Raw genomic sequence first — 15,175 nt, forward strand, 5'->3', positions numbered from 1 at the left:
AATGATGAAAACGAATTCGGATGTGAATAATTTTTTGCGCATCCCTAATATTGATTTAATATTATTCATGCACTATTTTAAATAAAAACGTCTTCCAAGACAAACCAAAGAGTCCAGTTGTGACTGATTGAATGCCCTGAGATTACAATGACCTGGATGCATGAGAACATTCATAGACAGTATTTTAGAATGTCCTTAAATAATTAGCTGCGGGTCGCAAATAGCTGCACTTTGGACAACCCTGATTTAAATTTAAACAAGTATCACATGTGTGTGATTTGAAAGTATAAGGCACTCAAAATATATAAGTAAAAAAAAAAGGAGCTAATCAGTGTCTTGTAAAAAAATGTTTTTGTTATCTTTGGCCAATTATCCAGCTGACCATGCCCCCCCTTTGCAAACAAAGTTTCTGTTAATTAGATGTTGCCCTTTGAAAAGAGCTGTTGAAACAGGCCTAATCTCTATGTAGGAAACACAACAGGTAGTAACAGAAGCCTAAATGGAATTACAGCTAACACGCAATGCCACCATCAGGATGATGGCCAACGTTCCTGTTCAACTCTTTTTCACTCCCGGAAAGAGTGCAGACGTGTTTGTTTCACAAATACCTGAAGAAACACACACACACACGGCCGTGGAACATGGAAAGAAAATGCATGCAAAACCTACAGCTGCGTGTCAGGTCACAGTCAAGCATGTGCAGAAATGTGTGCCTGCAGCCATGCTCCAGGCTGTGTGTGCGGAGGCTCTGCAACGCACAACCTGTTCGCTACACTTAATGACAGCGGAGAAAAGAAAAGACGGTCACCTTTCAGCTTGAGCGCTCTCTCGTCATGAGGGCCACGTCTGTTTTCTCAGTTACTGTTTTTTTGCTGTTTGCCTCTGAGGCGGAAAAAAGCCCTCCGAATATGCTGTCGGCTGGATGCATCTGTAACACTGACAACTGCTGTTCGAGCCCCGGCGCTGGCCTTGACTTCAAACAATTCTGAATTCACATGATAGCAGATTTACTTTCTGAATTTGACATGTAAAAGGTGTTTCCGTCATGCGTGCAAGTTCAATTTAAAAAAAAATGGACATTCTCAAATAACACAAGTACAGTTTTAGTGATCTAACCTTACTGTAATTGTTCGACATGGAACAGGTTTGAACTCAAAATGTATACTATAACTTTTTGTATAATAGTATGATTATAATTTGCTGTAGGACTGGGCGATATGGACGAAAAAGTACATCTCGATATATTTTTTTTACTAAAACTCAATATTCGATATATATCTCGATATATTTTCCGGTGAAAGTATACATGTAAAGATATTCATTTTTGAGTGAGATTCACTGAAATTGAAGTGAATGACAACTGTACTGTAAACAGTCAGTGGCACTTTTATTAACCCACTTAGTCAAGATGGGTATTAACAGCACAGAAAATACACTGTTAAGTAGCACAGAATTACATAACATAAATAAAATAGAAAAATATTATTTCTACGTATAATAAAAACACATAGCTGTGCAAATAGTACATTTTAGGCAATATTTCTCGTGCGAAATATGCCCGGCTTGGCAACTGGAGAACAGTTTGGATTTGGGCTTACATGGTAAACAACTGGAATTCATGTTTTATCCAGACGCATACATTGATTGATTGATAGAAACTTGTATTAGTAGATTGCACAGTACAGTACATATTCCGTACAATTGACCACTAAATGGTAACACCCGAATACGTTTTTCAGCTTGTTTAAGTCGGGGTCCACGTTAATCAATTCATGGTATGTGGCCAAGTAGACAAATAGTACATTTTTGGCAATATTTCTCATGCGAAATATGCCCGGCTTGGCAACTCGAGAACAGTTTGGATTTGGGCTTACATGGTAAACAACTGGAATTCATGTTTTATCCAGACGCATACATGGATTGATTGATAGAAACTTGTATTAGTAGATTGCACAGTACAGTACATATTCCGTACAATTGACCACTAAATGGTAACACCCGAATAAGTTTTTCAGCTTGTTTAAGTCGGGGCCCACGTTAATCAATTCATGGTATGTGGCCAAGTAGACGCATTGAGGGTTTCTTGGATGTGGTCAACAACGCAAAAAGAAAAATCGAAAGAAGAGAACCCCTCTGCCATCTTCCACTAGTTTTTTTAATATATAGTTTCCTCTTTTCTTCTACGACTCTCTCGTCGTCAATTGGGATGTCTGTTGTGATTTCCCTTCCTGGTTCGATGACCCGCCCTATCTTGCCTCTGATTGGCCTAATCTCAACCAATCGTGACTCATCATAGTAAACAACCAACCAATCATGGATGTTCTTATACGTGCAAGCACGTCCTTGAAGGAGGACGGGAGGGGTTTAGTAGCCCATGAGAGGGTGTTTTGATTGACTGATTAAAACTTTTATTAGTTTGGATTTGGGCTTACATGGTAAACAACTGGAATTCATGTTTTATCCAGACGCATACATTGATTGATTGATAGAAACTTGTATTAGTAGATTGCACAGTACAGTACATATTCCGTACAATTGACCACTAAATGGTAACACCCAAATAAGTTTTTCAACTTGTTTAAGTCGGGGTCCACGTTAATCAATTCAGAACAAGGAACATATCAAATAAGCGGCGTTTGGTCATTTTAACGTGAAATAAATAATATCGATATTACGATATTTTCTTCATTCGTATCTTGTTTAAAAAATATATGTCGATACATCTTACAAACTCGCCCAGCCCTAATTTGCTGCAATATGATAATGTTATTCGATCAATTATTTTCTATACTGCTGGTCTTCGTTCAGGAAAATCCCAACTGATTTCGGGCGAGAGGCGGCGTACACCTTGGAGTGGTTGCCTTTCAATCACAGGGCACATATAAACATTCAAGGACAATAAGTCCCTCATTAGCCTGAAAATGCACGACCTGTGGATGTGAGAGGAAGCGGGAATACGCAAACATGGGCAACACATGTACAGCAGGGGTATTCAACTGGCGGCCTGGGGGCCAAAGGAGGTCAGTTCAAAACTTGGAAGACAAACATTTTTTGCAGCAAATTTCCTAACAACGCCAGAGTGTTCCTGTTGCGTCGAGGAACAGGAACCAACAAAGCAACCAAGAGAGCCGACTCCACCCTCGGCCGCCCACCAACTCACGGCCAGTGTCCAGTCCATATGGATGAGCGAGGATGCGTCCAAGGAGACCTAGGCGTCCGATACACGTTCATTCAGCCAAGACACCTTGAAGCCAGTCCGTCCCGGCGCCCAGCGCCAGCTCCGCAGCCCTGTCTCTTCATCCGCATCTCCTCTCCTCCAGTCTCTCCAGACGGACTCCGGTGTGGCAGAGACCAAGCAGCTGGTCCCCACGGTCAAAATGCTCCTGGGAGGCAGATCCAGAAGCCCACAAAAAAACACTGCAGAGGCCACAAAAGTGCCACCCCTTATTGCACAGCCCCAAAGGGTCCCAAACCAAAAGGCAAAAAATAAAAAATAAAAACACACGGAAACAAGAGGGAAACACCATGAACACAACAGGATGACACAAGCGCACAGAGCTACTTCCACCAGCAGCCACTACAGTGGTGCTATCTTGGAAAAAGTATCCACTGTAGAGGACACTGGTTCTCCGGAATATATGAAATAAGGCTTATAGTGAAGGAACAGGTTCGGTCCCCGGTCCTTAGATCCTGGAAATGTGTTCCCCAAAAATTTAGTTGAGTATCCCTGATGTACTGCTCAGTGCAGCCTAGTGGTTAGAGTGTCCGCCCTGAGATCGGTATGTCGTGAATTCAAACCCCGGCCGAGTCATACCAAAGACTATAAAAATGGGACCCATAACCTCCCTGCTTGGCACTCAGCATCAAGGGTTGGAATTGGGGGTTAAATCTCCAAAATGATTCGCGGGCACGGCCACCGCTGCTGCTCACGGCTCGCCTCACCTACCAGGGGGTGAGGGAGATGGGTCAAATGCAGAGGATAAGCTCACCACACCTAGTGTGTGTGTGACAATCATTGGTACTTTAAAGGCCTACTGAAATGAAATGTTTTTTATTTAACGGGGATAGCAGATCTATTCTATGTGTCATACTTGATTATTTTGCGATATTGCCATATTTTTGCTGAAAGGATTTAGTATAGAACAACGACGATAAAGATCGCAACTTTTGGTATCTGATAAAAAAAGGCTTGCCCCTACCGGAAATAGCGTGACATAGTCAATTGAACATTTCCGCAAAGTTCCCTATTGTTTACAATGATGGCCGCCAGAAGTGAGAGCGATTCGGACCGAGAAAGTGACGATTTCCCCATTAATTTGAGCGAGGATGAAAGATTTGTGGATTAGGAAAGTGCAAGTGAAGGACTAGTGGGGAGTGGAAGCGATTCAGATAGGGAAGATGCTGTAAGAGGCGGGTGGGACCTGATATTCAGCTGGGAATGACTACAACAGTAAATAAACACAAGACATATATATACTCTATTAGCCACAACTCAACCAGCCCAAAGGACCGTTCACCTAACCCAAGGTTCATAAAGCTTATATATTTACCCAAAGTTACATACATGACACGCACGTACGGGCAAGCGATCAAATGTTTGGAAGCGCGCGGGTGGGACCTGATATTCAGCTGGGAATGACTACAACAGTAAATAAACACAAGACATATATATACTCGATTAGCCACAACACAACCAGGCTTATATTTAATATGCCACAAATTAATCCCGCATAACAAACACCTAGGTGTTTATTATGCTAGCTCCTAGCTCCTAGTTCGAGCTAGTTATAGCTCGAGCGGGTTATATGGACAGGATCCCGTCCATATAACCCGCAAATACAATTCAAACACCTGCACAACACACACACTCACTCAGCCCAAAGGACCGTTCACCTAACCCAAGGTTCATAAAGCTTATATATTTAACCAAAGTTACGTACGTGACACGCACGTACGGGCAAGCGATCAAATGTTTGGAAGCGCAGCTGCGTACTCACGGTATCGCGTCTGCGTCTGTGTATCCAAATCAAAGTCCTCCTGGTAAGAGTCTCTGTTGTCAGAGTTCTTCGATCTTGACTGCATCTTTCGGGAATGTAAACAATGAAACACCGGCTGTGTTGTGTTGCTGACTTCCCTCGCAAAATACTCCGCTTCGCACCGACAACTTTCTTCTTTGCTTGCTCAGCTTCTTTCTCCATAATGCAATGAACAAATTGCAACAGATTCACCAACACAGATGTCCAGAATACTGTGGAATAATGAGATGAAAACAGAGCTATTTCGTATTGGCTTCAATGGGGAGCCATACCTCTGTTTCACTGGCTACGTCACGCGCATACGTCATCATCCAAAGGAGTTTTCAACTGGAAGTTTAGCGGGAAATTTAAAATTGCACTTTATAAGTTAACCCGGCCGTATTGGCATGTGTTGCAATGTTAAGATTTCATCATTGATATATAAACTATCAGACTGCGTGGTCGGTAGTAGTGGGTTTCAGTAGGCCTTTAACTTTTAACTTTTTAACCAACACTGACGTGAACCCCAAAGGCCATTGTTCAACCCGATATTTCATTGTATTTCATTGTATTTCATTTTTCAGTGTATTTTATTAAATAATGTCATGATATCTTTTCTTGATTAAGTGGCAGTCTATACATGTAACCAAATAAGGTTTCTTGCCCAATGAAATGATCAAATACGTTCTTTGTTTAGTAAAAGTTGGATCTCCCATAATGTATTTTTTGGTGACGGTTTTCGGAATGGAGTTGAACGTGTGTTTTCTGTGCAGGGCAGACGCCAATGAAATCTTAGGCCTGAAGCTCCCCAACATCGACCCGATTCTGAACGCCAACACGGTGTGCCTGACGCTGCCAGGCTTGACTCGGCGCCAGCTGGAGGTGTGCATGCGCAACCCTGACGTGACGGCTTCAGCCATCCAGGGAATCCAGATTGCTATCCACGAGTGTCAGCACCAGTTCAGAGGGCACCGGTGGAACTGTTCCAGCCTGGAGACGAGGAACAAAATACCTTATGACAGCATCGTCTTCAAAAGAGGTCAGACTTGATGCAAGATCAAAATATTCCTGAGACACGGAACGCTTGTTGGGTTGCATTGCTTCCAATATTCACAGGTAGTCCGAAGCATCAGTTTGCATGAAAGGTTACATCTAACAGACATGCTCGTGAAATTAAACGCACAAGAAACATTGTGAAAAAAAGTATGCAGGCATCAAAGGTTTGAAGTTCAAACAGGTTGTGGTTTCACAATCAACCTCACATTGATGGAATACCTCAAAATGACAAGTTCGTAGAACAGATAAGCTGTAACAATGATACGCGTGAAGGAACATTCAGTATGTTAGGGTAATCTAACTCTCCACAGACAAAAGGGATCATGTTTTCTCTTATTTTGGACAGAATCATGCACATGGTTACCTCCAGTGATTTCTGCCTATTTTTTGAAACACCCAGCCACCACTGTCTTCTCAGTGGTTTGGACAAAAGATGAGTGGACTTCAAAAGTTAGTCACCTGCAGATTACCAAACTTGGTGCAGATCAGTTTCCTCCGACTCTGTTTGAAGTTTTCAGAGCTTTACAAGTTAGCTACAAAAGGATGAAAGAAGATCTTCACATAAATGGAACCCAAGTGACTGACTGGAGAGGGCATCTGGTTCTTTGGAGCAACAGGATTGATGAGCAGTGTGTGTGTGATACATTGAGTGGAAGTGGCTGCCCTTTTTACCACTTTAAAAAGAAAACAGCGCTTTATTAAGAATTTTCATCTAAAAGTGAGTACCAATTGCTACCTAATTGTATTCAAACCAATATCTACAGTAATAAAAATTACACTACAATGTGATGATGATAAAGAATAGAATATCAATTTGTCATTGGACTGAAGTAAATACAACACAATTAGTTGTAATTATTTACATTAAAGGACACTTATGTATAATTTAGTCTTTTCTGAATTAACGTTGCTACAATGTTGGATACTTGTGGTAAATCATTTCAAAGCATCGAATCATAAGGTTCAATCATTTTGACGTGAGCTTGCATGCAGTTTTGGATGTCTGTTTTCGGGGTTTTGCAGTCTGGCTACATCGTGTCCTAGGTTTTGTGTGGCCCAAAGCAAGATTTGCACATTTTGTAGATAGCTGTATATCTCTGATATATTAAAATACATCCACATCGCAGACATGCTGCCTCCAGTGTATTATATATATATATGTATATATATATATATATATATATATATATATATATATATATATATATATATATATATATATATATATATATATATATATATATATATATATACACTACCGTTCAAAAGTTTGGGGTCACCCAAACTATTTTGTGGAATAGCCTTCATTTCTAAGAACAAAAATAGACCGTCGAGTTTCAGATGAAAGTTATCTTTTTCTGGCCATTTTGAGCGTTTAATTGACCCCACAAATGTGATGCTCCATGAACTCAATCTGCTCAAGATAGGTCAGTTCTGTAACTTCTGTAACGAGCTAAACTGTTTTCAGATGTGTGAACATGATTGCACAAGGATTTTCTAATCATCAATTAGCCTTCTGAGCCAATGAGCAAACACATTTTACCATTAGAACACTGGAGTGATATTTGCTGGAAATGGGCCTCTATACACCTATGTAGATATTGCACCAAAAACCAGACATTTGCAGCTAGAATAGTCATTTACCACATTAGCAATGTATAGAGTGTATTTCTTTAAAGTTAAGACTAGTTTAAAGTTATCTTCATTGAAAAGTACAGTGCTTTTCCTTCAAAAATAAGGACATTTCAATGTGACCCCAAACTTTTGAACGGTAGAGTATATATAACAACCTTATTTATCGGTATATATATATACATATATATATACATATATATATATATATATATATATATATATATATATATATATATATATATATATATATATATATATATATATATATATATATATATATATATATATCAATTCATCCAATATATTACATTAGCTTGTTTTCACAAGAAAGTTGTGGCGGCTTTCATTTTGCCGTGGTGGTTTGCCACGATCAATTACATGTAGGGGAAACCCTGAAAAGACATATATATATATATATATATATATATATTATATATATATATATATATATATATATATATATATATATATATATATATATATATATGTATATATATATATATATATATATATATATATATATATATATATATATATATATATATATATATATATATATATACATACATATATACACATATACATTAATATATACACATATACATATATATACACATATACATATATACGTATATACACACATATACATATATATATATATACACACATATATATATATATATATATATATATATATATATATATATATATATATATATATATATATATATATATATATATATATATATATATATATATACATATACATACATATATACACATACATTAATATATACACATATACATATATATATATATATATATATATATATATATATATATATATATATATATATATATATATATATATATATATATATATATATATATATATATATATATATCAATTCATCCAATATATTACATTAGCTTGTTTTCACAAGAAAGTTGTGGCGGCTTTCATTTTGCCGTGGTGGTTTTTAAAAAAGTTACGTACATACGCAAAAAAAAGCCAAAGCTGCATACTCACAGTAGCACGTCTGCGTCTTTGTCATCCAAATCAAAGTAATCCTGGTAAGAGTCTGTGTTGTCCCAGTTCTCTACAGGCGTCTGTGTATCCAAATCAAAAGTCCTCCTGGTTAGAGTCTCTGTTATCCGAGTTCTTCCATCTTGACTGCATCTTTCGGGAATGTAAACAAAGAAGCGCCGGCTGTGTACTGTTGTGGCTGACTACGTTCGAAAAATACGTCCATTTCGCACCGACAACTTTCTTCTTTGCTTGCTCGGCTTCCTTCTCCATAATGCAATGAACATGATTGAAACAGATTCACGAACACAGATGTCCAGAATACTGTGGAATTATGAAATGAAAACAGAGCTTTTTCGTATCGGCTTCAATGTGGAAGGCATACCCGTGTTCGCCGGGCTACGTCACACGCATACGTCATCCTCAGAGGCGTTTCGAACCGGAAGTTTAGCGGCAAATTTAAAATGTCACTTTATAAGTTAACCCGGCCGTATTGGCATGTGTTATAATGTTAAGATTTCATCATTGATATATAAACTATCAGACTGCGTGGTCGGTAGTAGTGGCTTTCAGTAGGCCTTTAATAATAAAGGATCCAAGCACATACCGCAGATTACATGACCTGCCTCTTTGTAAAGACCTCTGTCACGTGACTTCAAGCTTCACACCTCATTGGCTGTTTCTGAGATAGGATTGATTGCTTGATTTGTAAAAATTACCGGAAAAAAGTCTTAAATTCTAAAGAAACAAATATTCCTGCCCTAACTAATCCTGCACTGATTTTATTTTATTTTTTTACACATTTTTACACACTGAATAAAAATAAAAAAATCAAATGCTTTTGTAATTAAAGACACAAATGAACCTCCTTTTGTCAGTCATCCACTGTACTTGTCTTTGTGTGGAGGCGGTGCAGCAAGCATACACACACAGAAACGTAAATTAACATAGTAGAAATAGTCGAGACCAGGCCCAACATTGATTGTCCTTATACAATTTGACATTAACTAATAGTTTTATGAAAATCAGCCCATAACTTTTGAGTACTTTTGCTAAATGACAGACAAACCAATGGCAACGGTTACATAACCCCCTTAAAGAAGGCACACCGTTAACTATTTCATTGTAAATCCACAGCAAATTACTGGCTAATAGTTGCATTACTGTTACAGTAACATGCACGGTAATTTACTGGGAACTATCTTAACAGTCATTTACCGTAACTGCAGTGTTCTGATTTAACGGTTCATTGTGATAAAGCTACAACTAAAAGCTCTAATTTCACAATTGTAATTGTATCCAACATTTACTGTACAAGAGTGTGCAATGGATTGTTGCGATATTTTAAAAAAAAGGTATATAATTACAGTTTTTCACTGTGAAACAACAGCTAATTGCTGTAAAATATAAAGATATTGTACGGTTTACAGCATTTGTTGTAATCTTACAATAAATGTAGATTTTACTCTCGAAAAAAAAAATACTGTTAAGTGCTGTGACATCCTGGTACATTTTTACAGTGCAAATTTATAGCAAACTTTTTTTACATCGTCGATGCAGGGGGTTGTGCCTGCAAACAGATGCTCAAAGTAAAAAAAAAAAGCAGTTAAAACCTAATATACAGTAGGGAAGGGATCCATATCGCCCCATTCCTGGGTGGATCTCGCATGAGTGGAAGAGAGGGGTTCGGGGGGTTATTTATTTTGTAATGTCTACTAAAAATGATGAAAAGCACCAATCTACATAGCAAAGTTGGAAGATCCACAAAACACATTCTAAGATGTTCAACACTTTACTGCCATCTGTGGGCTAAAGTGGATAGTGCAACTACCCAATTCGTCAGGTTTCATGTGTTTGGTAAACGGCGCCGAATGGGGCCATAGGAATCCCCTTTCTTTCTGTATTATGTACATGTTTGTATGACTTCCAACTAGAGATGTCCGATAATATCGGACTGACGATATTATCGGCTGATAAATGCTTTGAAATGTGATATCGGAAATTATCGGTGTCGGGTACAATTTATGTTTTTTTAAAACGGACGTAGGGAGAAGTACAGAGCGGCAATAAACCTTAAAGGCACTGCCTTTGCGTGCAGGCCCAATCACATAATATCTACGGCTTTTCCCACACACAAGTGAATGCAAGCATACTTGGTCAACAGCCATACAGGTCACACTGAGGGTAGCCGTATAAACAACTTTAATAATGTTACAAATATGCGCCACACTGTGAACCCACACCAAACAAGAATGACAAACACATTTCGGGAGAACATCCGCACCGTAACACACCACAACAAAACTAATACCCAGAACCCCTTGCAGCACTAACTCTTCTGGGACGCTACAATATACATCCCCCGCTAACCCCTCCCCCCCATGCCTCAACCCCGTCCCCGCAACCCCGCCCACCTCAACCTCCTCATGCTCTCTCAGGGAGAGCATGTCCCAAATTCCAAGCCGCTGTTTTGAGGCATGTTAAAAAAAATAATGCACTTTGTGACTTCAATAATAAATATGGCAGTGCCATGTTGGCATTTTTTTTCCATAACTTGAGTTGATTTATTTTGGAAAACCTTGTTACATTGTTTAATGCATCCAGCGGGGCATCACAACAAAATTAGGCATAATAATGTGTTAATTCCACGACTGTATATATCGGTATCGGTTGATATCGGAATCTGTAATATTAAGAGTTGGACAATATCGGATATCGGCAAAAAAGTCCTTATCGGACATCTCTACTTACAACTAAATTAATGTAGAAACTAACTTCAAATTATATCATTTGAAGTTTACATAAGCACACACACTTCTTAAAAAAAGGTATGGTGTAATTTCCAATAACCAAAAAAAGGTGAAGGTTAAACTACACAAACAAGTTTGGTTTTTTTCGTTCTTTTTTTTTTAATCAATGCCGCAAACCCCCTGTAGCCCAACATAATATGTTGGCTCATCTTTAATCATACTTTCCCTCATCATTTAAAGGCCGTTAGTCATTATTAGTTTGTTGTTAGACATCCCTGCCTCGCCTCAGGTGCAGAGACTCCAAACCGCTCACGTAAACAGCAGCCTTTGAATGTGAGGGTTTTTCATTTTCAACCATGTTGATTTGGTCTTTTCCACGGAGGCTATAAAGTGACTCAAGTTAACAAGCCACAACCGGTATCGCGTGCAGCTACCACAGAAGTGCAGTACTGTAAAAAAGATTTACAATCCTGACTCAAGATTTTTTTTTTAGATTGGCTTCAGTCTAGGTGGGGTTCCTGCTAACTACGAAGCCCAGGTTTATGTGCTGGAAACAGGTATCCTTGGCTTTGACTCACCCATAGCCCAACTGACATCACCGATCCGTTTTTTTACCTGTGCCTCAGGTGAAAGCATGCGTGTCATTTTGCAACACATCCTCAGCCACGGATCATTCTCTTGATGGATATCATAACATGCATGACCCCAAACACTGCAAACAATTAAATCTAAGTAAGATTAAATATCTCAAATAAGGGTGATATTTGCTTATTTTCTGTCTGATAAGATAATTCTTCTCACTAAGCAGATTTTATGTTAGAGTGTTTTACTTGTTTTAAGTGTTTTGGTCCTAAATTATCTCAATAAGATATTACAGCTTGTTGCTGAGATTTGATGACCTATATTGAGTAAAACATGCTTGAAACTAGAATATCAACTGTTGCAAAGCTGTGTCATCAACACTCACAAGTATAAAACTGCTTTTTCAAAGTAATCATTTCTTATTTCAAGCATGAAATAAAAAAAATCATGACTTTGACACAATTGTGTCTCATAATTGAAACAGATGACAGCCAAATGGACTTTGCAGTTTTATTTTCAATGAAACAATAGAAAATATGTACTCATATAGTAGTACAGTTGGCACAATACAGTAAACTGACAGTTAATGTTTAAACATTTGACATTTCAATCAATTTTGAACAGAAATAGTTCATGCACATTCACGTAAATTCTTCAAAATTACAATAAAAAAAATGGTCCGGGCTGTAAATATATATATATATATATATATATATATATATATTATATATATATATATATATATATATATATATATATATATATATATATATATATATATATATATGTGAGCGGCTCGTAGACCCCGAGAGTAACAAGTGGTTGCCTTGTTGCCTTTCCTTTAAGAAAAATAAACTAGTTTTTAGTATAAGTTTGCTGGTTTCAAGAAATGTAATGCCGAGCGCATATCATTATGTCAAGGTAATGGCACTAGCATTTACTTCATTTAAGAATATTTTTCAACATACTGAGAAAAAAGGTCTCATATTTGTTTTTTCCACCAAGAAAAGTGCACTTTTTATTAGTGAGAATATACGTATTTTAAGGTATTTTGGGGTTCATTGAGGTTAGCTAATTTTACTTGTTTTGGAAAGTCTTGACAAGCCAAATTTTCTTGTTCTATTGGCAGATAATTTTGCTTAGTTCAAGTAAAACACCCCTAATTTTTGTATTTTTTTCCTTGTTTTTGAACACTGACTTTTTGCAATGTAGTCACTGGTGTTTACCAAAATGTATTTCGGTACTTTTCGGTACTTTTCTAAATAAAGGGGACCACAAAAAATTGCATTATTGGCTTCATTTTAACAATAAATCTTAGGGTACATTAAACATATGTTTGTTATTGCAATCGAACAACAATTTTGTCCTTAAATAAAATAGTGAACATACTAGACAATTTGTCTTTTAGTAGTAAGTAAACAAACAAAGACTCCTAATTTTTCTGCTGACATATGCAGTAACAAATTGTGTAATTTCTCTTTCTATTTTGTCAAAATTATGGAGGGACAAGCTGTAAAAATGGATTATTAATCCATTCTTCCATTCCATCCATACTTTCTGTTTTAAAATGTTAAAGTTAAAGTTAAAGTACCAATGATTGTCACACATACACGCTAGGTGTGGCGAAATGATTATCTGCATTTGACCTATCACCCTTGATCACCCCCTGGGAGGTGAGGGGAGCAGTGAGCAGCAGTGGTGGCCGCGCCCGGGAATCCTTTTTGGTGATTTAACCCCCAATTCCAACCCTTGATGCTGAGTGTTCTATTTACACTTCTGTTAAAATGTAATAATCACTTATTCTTCTGTTGTTTTATACTTTACATTAGTTTTGGATGACACCACACATTTAGGTATCGATGTGATACCAAGTAGTTTCCTGAGTTTATAAACATAATATACATTTTTAAAAAAGGAAAAAAAAAATAGTGACGATAAAAAATATTGATGCAATCATAGTAGTATTGACTAGATATGCTTTTATACTTGGTATCATTACAGTGGATGTCAGGTGTAGATCCACCCATAATAATAATAGATTTTATTTGTAAAAAGCACTTTCCATTGAGCAAACAACCTTAAAGTGCTACAGTGTATTAAAAAACAATAAAATAAAAAGATAACAAAAATAAATAAAAATAAAAACTAGAACAGCCTAATAGCTAGAACTAGTATGCATATATAAAAAAAAAAAGGCTTTTTTAAAAAGAAGGGCTTTTAAGCCTTTTTTTAAAGCATCCACAGTCTGTGGTGCCCTCAGGTGGTCAGGGCGTTTGTTTGCTTTCGAGGTGCCAGCTTGCTGTTAGCGGTTAGCTATTGTATCCTCCTACAGTGTGTAGTGAGGAATGTTTATCTATTCCTCGTCCTGCAGGGATGATACTTGTAAGAAACGTACTTTATTCGTCGCCATGGAGGCGAGGATTAGTGATTTAGAAGTAGCTTAAACACTGCCTACTGCAAATGAGCATTCGCCGCTAACTATCTAGCCATATCTTAAAGCACCTCTTCCTGAGGGTGTTTCAGTGTTACAACTTCACCTTTATCTTTAGTTTTTAGACCAAAATGCATTCATTCTCCCTTTTCTGTCTACGCACCTAGTTTGTTTGTAAGTACTCTGTGATTGTGCACTGCCGAACATGCTCCTCTGCTCGCAAAACCAGCAATGTCATGACAGAGTATAGTACTGTTTTTGATTCATTAGTACCGCGATACTATACCAGTACCGGTATACCAGTACAACCCTATTAGCTTGCATTAAGAGCAGCCTCAAGAGGACATGAATAGACCGAAATAAAGGGAATACCTCTCGTTCTGTTACTTTTCCCTGTTACCGTCTTCCCGCTGGCCCGGGCTGCTTCTAATGCTTTCACTTCCCTCGCCAAGCGCTCGCAAATTTGCTCTCAGCACTTTCCCCAACTCTCGGCGGCAAAAGCGTAAAACCAGTTTCGGTGGTTTTTGTAACGCAAAGTGACAGTTTCCTTTCAATCTTTAATCCATTTTGCCACTTCCTCAGCCATCAGTTCAGCCGGGCATGCCGCAGCCAGTGAATTATTTGGTAGATTGATTTGTTCCCGGTCTTCTGGGGGCCTGCATCCCCGAGCCGGGCCCAG

At 37.8% G+C, this 15,175-nt stretch overlaps 1 protein-coding gene across 1 annotated transcript in view; it reads left to right on the forward strand.

Annotated features, from left to right (window-relative positions):
- Nucleotides 1-15,175, forward strand: part of wnt10a (wingless-type MMTV integration site family, member 10a) — a 104,025-nt gene that overhangs the window by 2,515 nt on the left and 86,335 nt on the right. The window contains exon 2 of the mRNA XM_062067643.1: nucleotides 5,789-6,054. Within this exon, the coding sequence (XP_061923627.1) occupies nucleotides 5,789-6,054 (266 nt within the window). The remainder of the gene's footprint in view (nucleotides 1-5,788; nucleotides 6,055-15,175) is intronic.

The sequence above is a fragment of the Entelurus aequoreus genome, linkage group LG13, assembly GCF_033978785.1.
Source record: "Entelurus aequoreus isolate RoL-2023_Sb linkage group LG13, RoL_Eaeq_v1.1, whole genome shotgun sequence".
Lineage (NCBI taxonomy): Eukaryota > Metazoa > Chordata > Actinopteri > Syngnathiformes > Syngnathidae > Entelurus > Entelurus aequoreus.